Genomic DNA, 10,787 nt, shown 5'->3' on the forward strand with positions numbered 1-10,787 from the left:
TATGTTCTGTCTTCCAGCTGGGTTGTCTGAAAATGGCATGGTTATTACACAAGGTGGAAAACTGTTGTGCAGGAAAATCATGCACTTGATTAACGGTAACAATGTGAAGAGTCAGGTCTCCATTGTGCTTGAAGGGTGTGAGCGAAGGAAGTACAAATCTGTCGCCTTCCCGGCAATTGGAACAGGTTTGTCTTTTCTTGGGAAAGCGTTGAGGACTGTGACAGAGGTGGTTCAGAAACTCGGACAAGGTTAATACCTTGGATATGGATAACAGCAGACTTCCACAAGAAACTCTAAACTGTGATTTGTGAAGGTTCATTGTAGTCAGTTCAAACAGCAGCTGCATGCTTCAAAAATGGTGCTTTTTAAAAAAGTATAAATATTACAGTCAATATTGATTGAGCAATAGCACCCAAAGAAAAGGTATTGCTCCATAAAAAGACATTCTGCCCCAAACAGACTGTGTCTCTCACTCAGCTGGCCACCCTGCACCCTTCAAACTTCCCGTAGACCTTGCTTTGAGATTCCAGCCCTACAGAAAGGCTGGGGCTGGGCTTTGTAGGCAAAGATGGAGTTGTCCCGAGACCAAAACCTGGCTGATTATAGAAATTGTGGGCTGAGTACAGAATACCTGCAGTTTATGCTTTTTTATAGGTCTTGTTTCAGCCTACCTGCTCCAGCGGAGGGCTGGAGGCAGACTAGCTTATTATTTGGCTTAAGCTTCTGGGTAGCTTGGGGAGCAGGGCTTGAAGAAAGCAGGCTATCCTTCCCAGACCAAGGGTCCCCTGGACTGGAAAAAGAAATTGTGAGCTGGTACTTGCTCAGCATGCCAGGTTAGGGTAGGAGCTGGTGTGCGGTTCGGTGTTTGAAGTCCACAGTGATAGTTATAGCAGGTCCCCTGGACAGCCAGCATCATCTGCATGCTGGTGTCACGATGGCTGTCCAAGGGATGCTGGGGCTGAAATTGGCAGGGGTCTGACCAACGGTTTTGGATAAGCTTTAGGTTGGACTTCAGGTTTTTTGTAGGGGAGTAAGAGCAGTTGTTTCAAGCTTGGTGTTCCTGTTTGTATGTTGAAATACACTGCAGGCTTGTGCCAAAACCCGCTGCTGATTTTGATTTGGTTTTACTTTGGTACCCAGTTTAAAGATGGGGATGGCTGAAGTGCTTGTTGGAGCCTCAGAGTAAAGGGGGATGAATCCCAGAAGGGCTGCCCTGGTCTCTGTAGGGTGTCAGCTCCTGGAGCTCACAGGCTGAGGTGTAAAGCTGAGGTTAAGCCTGGGGCTTTGGCCAGAAAGTATAATGGGGGACGAGAGGGACACCAGCCTGTATGACCTGGGGACATGGTCTCTGTTTTCTGGGTGCTGTGTTGATTTGAGTACTATGCACTGATACGTGCCTTTTATTTTTGTTTAGGTCAAGCAGGGCAGAGTCCAGCAAAGGTAGCTGATGACATGTTGGATGCTATAGTGGAATTTGCAAGCAAAACATCAGTACAGCATTTGAAAAAAATTAAAATCATCATCTTCCAGACAAATATACTTAGACACTTTTATGAAAGCATGAAGAAAAGAGAAGGTTCAGATTCATCCACAACAGGTTCGTGGGTGTCTATGTTTAAATGTGTTAGTAGGTGGGTTTTCCGTGTGCATGGGCACATAAAACTAATAATTAACATATATGTCTTCACAGCATTTTTGGGGGGCAGACTCCAATCCATTGAGAAGAAAAAGCCTGTGGTTTTGGAGAAGAAAGTTGATTTAGCCACATTTCAAATTTGTGGAGAAAGCAAAAAAAATGTGGATGCAACTGAGTCTTGGATAAAGAGTTTAATTTTAAAGGAACAGTTTGAAAACATTATTTCAGATGAGCTAATTGAAAATTTTGATGAGAGGCAAATTGAGACTTTGGCAGATCTCCAGAGAACGAAGCATGTTACCATCCAGCTTGAAAATAAACATTCCCCCCATCACATTAAAATTTCTGGTGTTAGCAGGGATGTCTGTTTTGTTTCTGTGGAAGTTCAAAAAATGATCCAAAAAATTAAGGATACTGAAGAAGAACGATCCAAGGCAGAACTTGTTTATAACCTGGTGGAATGGAGGTACCAAGGAAGCAATCATAGCTTTGTTCCTTTTGATAAACTGACAAATATGCAGCTGGAGGATGCCAAAATAGCTAAAAAAACACATCTCACTGTCAAAATTATCAAGAACAACTACAATGTGGATCTGAATACTCTACAGGCTAATGATGACCAAGGAAAAACTATAAATATTCAGCGTGTGCCAAAGAATGAAGGTAAATAACAGCTTTGTTAATAAAATACCTTTAGTAGTGATTATTGAATGATAATTCTGATAAATGCAAACTCAGGTATTCCAAAGAAATAAGAATAGCTTTTTATTCTCAGTTCCCCTCCCTCCCCTAGCAGTTTTAGTTTCATAAGTAGTGGCAGGTATGACTGAAATCAGAGCATCTGTTTTAAATACAAATATTATCCGCATGTATGTGACCAGTGAGCATAGATTTCACGCTTAAGTCTGACAAAGGAAGTGGTGTATGAAGAATGCATAAAATTCTTCTGTGGTTTTCAAACTTGTTTTAGTTAGATATTGGTATGGGGATAATTCGACTAGAGAAAATGGAAAGTTTTAACAGGGCATTACAGAGCCAGTGATGTATTGATAAGAGAGTGTATTCTTGGAATTAAAGACTGTGTAAGGTACTATCCTCTCAGCCCTCTATATGCAGCTGATTTGTAAGACGTGCCTACAAAACTGAGCTAGATACCTGTGATGACAATGCAGTCTCCGTTTTGCAGATAAGAAGTCAATAGAGCTCCCTGCGCAGTGGGAAGACATGCAAGAGGAACGGGTCAAACTGGTGAATCTCAAGCCATCATGTCGGGAATATCAGGAAGTTCAGAACAAATTTAAGAAAACCTGTCCCAGCTTTGTCATAGAGAAGGTGAAATCCTATGGGGGAAACAAAGTGAATTCTTGGGCTGAAAGCATTAATATACTTTCTAAATATTTGTTTGTAAAGTGTCTGCAACCTAATATGACTTTCAAATGTCAGTCTCCCCGGCACTGACCAGGGTGGATGTAAATCAAATCAAATTTCCTAAGAGTTGCTCTGCCATTTCTGCCTTCCAATAATGCAAAACCAGTGACCATCAGTCTTCAGGCTGACTCTATCTATGTTCAACTAATGTAGTATTTCCAACTAGGAAATTCTATATTGAAATGGAAGCATGAGTAAATGCATTCAGAATACACAGGAAAATACAAGGTCTTTGCAGACTGGCCATAAAGCTTTTTACTCTTTTACTACTTCTTCCCTGTCAGTCCGAGAGCCTTACAGGCTAGTGTTGGTTTTAACCAAAGTGTAAAGATTTGATTCTGCTTATTGAAAAGTCTGTAACACAGTGCCTAGAGATGTAATTGCCAGGGAGAAGATGAAATTATTCAAAATCAGGGAGAGCGATAAATAGGAGAAAATACGATGAAATGAAGACTGAGAATATGTGTTTGAAAAATTTTCTTCCTTCATGAGATTCAATGAACATGGTCACTAAGACACAAACAGAACAAAATATTAGTGTCCAGTGGAAAAAATCAGGTAATGACATGAAGCCTTTTTCCATTGAAAATTGAAAACTGTTACAGCAATGCCTTTTAAGATTATAATTTGACACAGATACACTGTTTTCTCCTAAGCTATATTCACCTTGTTGGCACAGGGAGCCAGCAACAATCTCTCCTCCCACCAATTTATTTTTGTATAAGAGTTTCTTATGGGTTGCTAAGCTACACCGTAAAGGAAGTAATTTTGACTTCCAAGCTGAGATCTGGAACAGAAACTTAAATTCAACGTAATGCTATTGCTACAGTCTACCCTTTAGTGAGAAAGCCGTGAGTAAAGATGATTAGGATGTACAGAAGGCATCTTACATGGTTGCCTCTGGCAGTGGTACAACAGCCAATTTGTGAAAATGACAATGCACAGCTGCCATGATTGCCTGTGACCTGGTATACTAGGCAAGACAAACATATGCCAAAAATTACCAAGCTTGAAAACCTCTTTGTTTTCTGATTTTTCATGAGGCTTGGGTATTCAGTTCCCCAACCCAAACCACACGCTAACAGGGTATAGTGGAAATTACTATCATTCTTTCGGTTTGGTTTGGTTTTAATGCTTTGCTGCCATGATAAATATTGGTTCCCTACTGGTATAAATACAGTTCTATTTTCTACCTCTGCAGATTGAAAGAATACAAAATCCCTTCCTCTGGCAGACATACCAAATAAAAAAAAAATCTCTCTGCACAAAGAACAAATATCAAAATAATGAGAAGTTGCTATTTCATGGGACAGCTGCATCCTCATTGAGCACAATCAACTACAATGGATTTAATCGTGGGTTTGCTGGAAAGAATGGTGAGTCGTTACCTAAAGCAGTTAACTTCCTAGATATGTATGAGCTGCTAGGGAATGTCAATGTTATGGTGCTGTTAGCACAACATGAAGACTGAATAAAGTTGGAGAACAAAGTAATCAACAACTCCGGAGCATAATCTATATGAATGGAGGAATTAACCTGTTCAGTTAATCCTTTGTTGATGAATGCCGCTGTCTAGGGAGTGTTAGAAAAAGCTTGCCTACCCAGAAATCAAGCCTGGGCAGCTTTTGAGAAATGTTTTGTATGATCTGCCTACAGGAAGGAACAAGGATTGCTGTTCATCATCCTCAGCTGAGATATCAACCACTAGCTGCTGGTATCTCCTCTCTTCTTAGGAAAGGGCAGGAAGCAAAGTAGAGGTGCAGATACTTCTGTTGCCTCCAAAGATAAGGACAGCACAATCAGTCAGAAGATCCTACTCCCCTACCACTTTTATGCAGATGAAATTGGTTGAAATTCATGAATTAATTCTTCTCCTTTAATAGTTATTAGGGATAACTATTAAATATTTAGCAGAAAGACTTTCTGTAGCAGTTCAAAGATTGTTTTGTCCAGTTTCTCTAGCACAGTCATGTTATGTTTATTAGTTGGTAGCATTCAAAGATGAAGGACAGGATGCAAAGAAGTGGAACTTGGGCTAAATCGAGGTGCCAGTTGGTCTTAGAGGTCCTGCAACCTTACTTCAAAAGTCCTTACTTTCTGTTCTTAATGTTGTCTTCATTAAGAAATAATTGTACGTGACGAGGGCTGGCTTGATCTTGAGAGAGCTGGGCAGCTTAACTCGGATCTAGTTGACACTTCAGTGTGGTCTGGATCCAAAAGTAGACATTTCTCTGTCTGGATCCTCTAGAGGTACTTATGCTGATATTTTCTTGAGAAAATGAAGCTCAACATACGCAAAATATATCGGGCTGTGCGCAGATAGAAATGGCAGCCACCATTTCTTTTTAAGACATGACCAGAGGAGCCGTAGTTTCTCTTTCCTGCTCTTTGGTAGTGCCAAGAGGTTGGCTTTACTTGGGAAGCAAGAGCTGTAGATCCCCACGCCCTCTCTCTGCCGGTGAATATAGACATCCACCTCTCCATCTCAGCCACGATTTACAACAGAAAATGCACGCTTCCCTTCTGTCAGGCTGGGTAGCCGTGCAAAAATATCTAAAGATGAAAGCAGCCAGATAGGAAGGACCTATGTGGCTTGAACAGCTTTCTACCAATGTCAGAAAAAAAGAAATCTGTCCCACACAAAGAAGCGTGATTCCTCTAACTTCTTGCTCTGAAGTGTAACTAGAAAACTGTAATTACAATTATATAGTCGTTTTAAGTTGAAAGGGCTCTGAAGGTTTGCAATTTGATGGATTGTAGGCTAAACAACAAAGCTAAACAGAGAGAAACCCTTTTCTCCATAGGAAAGGGCAGTCAAAACCTGGGTGTTGATACTTACCCGACACCTAAGTGGATTCATATTTGATTCTGATACAAAGGATTATGACTAGAATTTACTGTTTAAACCCTAATCAAATTTATAACTTCCACAATACAAAAAAAAAAAGGGGGGGGAGCTTTAGAGATTCTTGTGGAAATGCTATAACTATATTTGAAAATGTTGTCTTTCTAAACAGCTGCAGTCATTGGAAACGGAACATACTTTGCTGTTGATGCAAGTTATTCGGCTCAGAATACTTATTCCAGACCGGATATGAATGGCAGGAGATACATGTACTTGGCTCGGGTCCTCACCGGCCAGTACTGTGCTGGGAGCAAAGGCCTAATCACTCCACCACCGAAAGACCCAGCAGATCCTACTGACCTGTATGACAGCGTGGTTGATGATGTGAATTCTCCAAAAATGTTTGTCATATTTAATGATATTCAGGCGTATCCTGAATACCTTATTACTTTCAGAAAATAGAATGTTCCTAGTAGCCTGGAAAGCTTTAGTGCCTTTTACATGTGGGAATTAACAGGGCAATTCTTGATTCTTGTTTACATCTACGTTTCTTAAGCTAAGTGGTTATTTTTCTATCCATGTGTTTAAGTACGTCTTCAAATTATCAGCCCAACAAGGCCAGGATAAGCAAATGTTTTAGAACATGCTATTTCAATGCCCACCTTTCAAATTCAGTTATGTGGAGGTGTAGGCAAGAACCATCAGCACAGCCCTGACCTCTTCCTACACAAGGCAGAGGGGACTGGTGGGAGAGGGAGCTGCTCTGCCTCACCTGTGGCCTGGAGTCAGAGGTGTAGGGTTAGGCCAATGCATCTATGCATGTTCCTGTGTTTCCAGTTATCACCATAAAGCACCAAGTGGCTGCCTGCCTGTGAGGATTTATTTAAAACACTCCATGTTGGACCAATGATCTCTCTCACCAGCAGAGTTTTCAGTCATTCTCGGGCATCCACTCGCCCTTGTTGGTGCTAAGAGTCCTGAAGAAAGAAAAATCCAACATTAAACATACACTTTGCATTCATTGTTTCACCCCCGCCCTTACGCTGTTGTGGCATACTTTGTTATTTTCTAGGTATAAATTGCAATATTCATACCTGTTTCTTATGGGCATTTTCTATGGTCCCCTGCATTGTGTACCTCCAACTTTCACATACAAAGTCATTGCTTCTGGAATTTTCAGGGCGGTAAAGGGGGACTTTTGATTTCTTCTGGTCAGCACTGAAATACTAACCCTTCTGTAGAATTACCAGTTTGCAGAGAGTCATCTATAGGGGCATACTCAGTTACCATGTTTAAACCATTTGAAAAATTTTAAAAGTTCTGTAAAACAAGTAAATAATGGCATTTGTACATCTTTGCAAGCTGTACACTTAATTACAGTGATAATCTTACAACTGCCGGTCAAAAGCCATATACACGTGGTTTCAATAAAAGTAGTTTTCAAAGAACTATGTTGTATTACTGAGTTGTTTTTTTATGCAAAGGGACACGCTTAAAGCAGAAGTGTCACTTTACATTTGAATATCCCTATGTCACAGTGATGCTATAAATAGAAACTGAAAAGACTTAGAAGACAAAACTGGTTTTGTGCATTGTCTGTGATGGACTTGTGCATACAGACTCCAGGTGAAATTGTTCTGCCATTGTCCAAAGGAGACCTGTGCTGCAAATAGTTGCCAGGATGTCTTAAAACCCTACAGGGATGTTCCCTTTGCCTGCAAAGAGGGAAAGCGCTTATAGTATCTGTAGGTGGCAATATGAAACAATTTCTGCTCTTCACACAGCTGCCTGTGCAACACTTCTGATGAACGTCCTGTGTAAATTCCCATTTAAAGCAAAGCAGAGTTTAATAATAGATTTTGGTCCCTGTGAAAAAAGGTGAGGATGGTTTCCTCCCTTCTCTGCTTTTTTTTTTTTTTTTTTTTTTGTGCTTTTGTGTATTGTGGCAAGACTGCAGTGCCCAGAGGGACTTGGGCAGCCGGTTTAACTGATGGGACAAGACGTCTGCTGGCTCGTCCCCTGCTGTCACAGAGCTGCTGGGTGAGCCAGGACACACCGCTTCTGTGTGGCCCTCATAATTGAATGCCTTGGAAAGCAGCCAGAGCTGCAAGATGGAGGACTACAAAAACCCAGACAATTTTTATCCCTGGTGGTGGTGGTAGAAGTTTCTTCGCTCGTTTCAGTACTAGAAACTTGGGGATATTCTGTTGTACAGTGTTTGTGGGCTGAGAAGCTGGGAAAAGGCTCTGTGGCTGACGAAAAATGAAATCCCAGCTCCAGGCTTGAGCACTGGGATGGGTTGGCCGCAGGAGGACTTTTGCCTCTAGGCCGTGGGATTGCAGAATCAGGGCCTGGAGCAAACTCCTCAAAGTGCAGGACCCCCCGGGGACAAGGAGCTTGGTCTTGGGGAGGGAACGAGGGGCCTTGCGGAGCTGGGGACACGGAGCTCTGTCCTGGTTTGAGTAACATGGGGTTAATTTATCTTTCAGTAATTTTACTTTCTCTTCTAATGCTAGGGAAAACTGCATTGTTAGAAGACTTCAGTGTCTGAATTTGTGAAAATATTTACTATGTGTGTGAGTTTCAAGGTTTTCGATCTTGCCAGGTGCAGGGATGAGAAGGAGTAAGACCTGGGCACTTGACCCAAGATGGCCAACAGGATTATTTCATACTATGAAAGTCACATTCAATATAAATTTGCTGCGAAATATAAGTTTGCTGCGAAGTCTCTCTCTCTCCCTTGATGGCTGTGATCCTGAGAACTTCTTGCCATGGTGCCGAACCCCTGAGCCCTTCCCTTCTTACCAAAGCCATAGCGCTCGCAGTGTCCCACATTTGCTGTCCCCTGCTGGGAGCACACAGATTCTACTGATGGTATGGGCTGAGTATAATCCTGGTATATTTTATATTGGTATTGGGATCGATGACATGAAAAGCTGAAATCAGGACTCGGTAGTCTTGGTGATTATTAACCAGGCATTCTTTATTGCAGCGCTGGATGCACGGGGGATCGTTCCTCCTAAAGTGTGCGCCGTAAAGGGTTACTTATCCAGGTTATATATATGCCATATATACATATTCACAAGGTTTCTGAGAGATCATTAACTTTTCTGGGAACTCATTACCATAGCTTACTACCCACTCTCGTATGCGCATTACAGTCTCTCCGTGGTCCTTCAGAATTTTCTGGTAGTCATTTACTCCTCTTTATCACCGTATTCTTTTGGTGAACTGTAGTTCTTTGTTCCTTATCTGGTTGCCAAAGCCGCCCATCTGGTTCTGGCTGAGAACTGGTTCCTCGTGTCTCAATGGTCTCATGATATCCTGTTCTCTTTGTTGGGTGATAGTTGCAATAGTTTAAAGCTAGCCCTGTTCCTTAAAAATAAGGTTAGTTATTAAGTTTCCATCGGGTCCTCTTCAGGATCAATATTGGTTCTTTACTATTATCAATGTTAAATATTTAGTGTTATTCCATTGCATTTGTTTATATTTCAACCCTTATGTTTCCTTGTTTTTTTGCCAATTCCCCTTCCCGGGTGGGGAGGGGTCATCGGGTGATAGAATAGTTGCCAAAATGACAATAAATTGTTGTGGGTTCTTAAAACCGTAACACACCCCAACAGGAAAATGGCTTTAAGAGCGGCAAGGCGAGCAGCGAGAACCATAGAATTATAGAGTCATAGAATGGTTTGGGTTGGAAGGGACCTTAAAGTCATCGAGTTCCAACCCCCCGGCCATGGGCAGGGACACCTCCCACCAGATCAGGTTGCTCAAAGCCCCATCCAGCCTGGCCTTGAGCACCTCCAGGGATGGGGCATCCACAACTTCTCCAGAAGAGTTTTGTGGGGTGCACCAAACCTCACGCAGTGACGTGATGCACAGCTTCCCGTTGTGCTGCATGGACCCCACTGGACTGCCCAGCACTGCAGCAAACTGGATGGCACCGCGCTGCGTCACCCTGCTGTCCCCAAACGAAGGGACTTCACCCAGTGTGCGAGAGCCAGTCCAAACACAGAGTCGGGAGATTTGTCTTTATTCCGATTCTGCAGAATCGGGTGCCGGGCATTTAGCAACAGCCAGCACACCTTGTGTTTCCAACCGCCCAACACCTGTAATGATAAAATACAGGTGGGTGGTCAATAATGAGTCATTCACCACTCCTAACTATACATATGCATCTCAGCACATATTTAAAATATTTGGGGAGGTTACTTGATTAACACGCTCATTATTCATAAAGTGGGGTGTATTTTAGCATGATCTTTACCCAAGGTTGGGTTGGGGTATGCTCTTGGCTCGATATTGGTCCAGACCTTATATTTTGTGCTATCTTATGTCTAAGTCAGCAACTGCAAAAGAACATGTAAGACACATTGTTTCATTTCACATCCTATTCAAGGTGAGGTACCTTCTGTGATGTCTTAACCATGTCCCAACCAAAATTTCTTGAGAAACGTGAAGAAGGGGCTCTGGAGAGACCTTATAGCCCCTTCCAGTACCTAAAGGGGCTACAGGAAAGATGGGGAGGGACTCTATCAGCGAGTGTACTGATAGGATGAAGGGTGATGGGTTTTAACTGAAAGAGGGGAGATTTAGAATAGATATTAAGAAGAAATTCTTTACTGTAAGGGTGGTGAGACACTGGCCCAGGTTGCCCAGAGAAGTTGTGGATGCCCCATCCCTGGAGGTGTTCAAGGCCAGGTTGGACGGGGCTTGGAGCAACCTGGGCTGGTGGGAGGTGTCCCTGCCCATGGCAGGGGGGTTGGAACTCGCTGATCTTCAAGGTCCCTTCCAACCATCCTATGACCATCTACGGTCATCTTCCAACCATCCTATGACAAACTTTTAACTTTGTTCTATAGACATCAGCCCCGCCCC

At 42.4% G+C, this 10,787-nt stretch overlaps 2 protein-coding genes across 2 annotated transcripts in view; both read left to right on the plus strand.

Annotated features, from left to right (window-relative positions):
• LOC104288451 (poly [ADP-ribose] polymerase 14-like) overlaps positions 1 to 6,371 on the plus strand; it is an 18,913-nt gene extending 12,542 nt beyond the window's left edge. The window contains exons 10-15 of the mRNA XM_009887261.1: positions 18 to 185; positions 1,415 to 1,597; positions 1,691 to 2,299; positions 2,823 to 2,968; positions 4,266 to 4,440; positions 6,082 to 6,371. Of these exons, the coding sequence (XP_009885563.1) occupies positions 18 to 185; positions 1,415 to 1,597; positions 1,691 to 2,299; positions 2,823 to 2,968; positions 4,266 to 4,440; positions 6,082 to 6,371 (1,571 nt within the window). The remainder of the gene's footprint in view (positions 1 to 17; positions 186 to 1,414; positions 1,598 to 1,690; positions 2,300 to 2,822; positions 2,969 to 4,265; positions 4,441 to 6,081) is intronic.
• Positions 6,372 to 9,783: 3,412 nt separating this feature from the next.
• LMLN (leishmanolysin-like (metallopeptidase M8 family)) overlaps positions 9,784 to 10,787 on the plus strand; it is a 15,298-nt gene continuing 14,294 nt past the window's right edge. Inside the window, exon 1 of the mRNA XM_009887308.1 lies at positions 9,784 to 10,020. Within this exon, the coding sequence (XP_009885610.1) occupies positions 9,784 to 10,020 (237 nt within the window). The remainder of the gene's footprint in view (positions 10,021 to 10,787) is intronic.

This window comes from Charadrius vociferus, unplaced genomic scaffold (genome assembly GCF_000708025.1).
Source record: "Charadrius vociferus isolate BGI_N301 unplaced genomic scaffold, ASM70802v2 scaffold385, whole genome shotgun sequence".
NCBI classification, from domain to species: Eukaryota; Metazoa; Chordata; class Aves; order Charadriiformes; family Charadriidae; genus Charadrius; species Charadrius vociferus.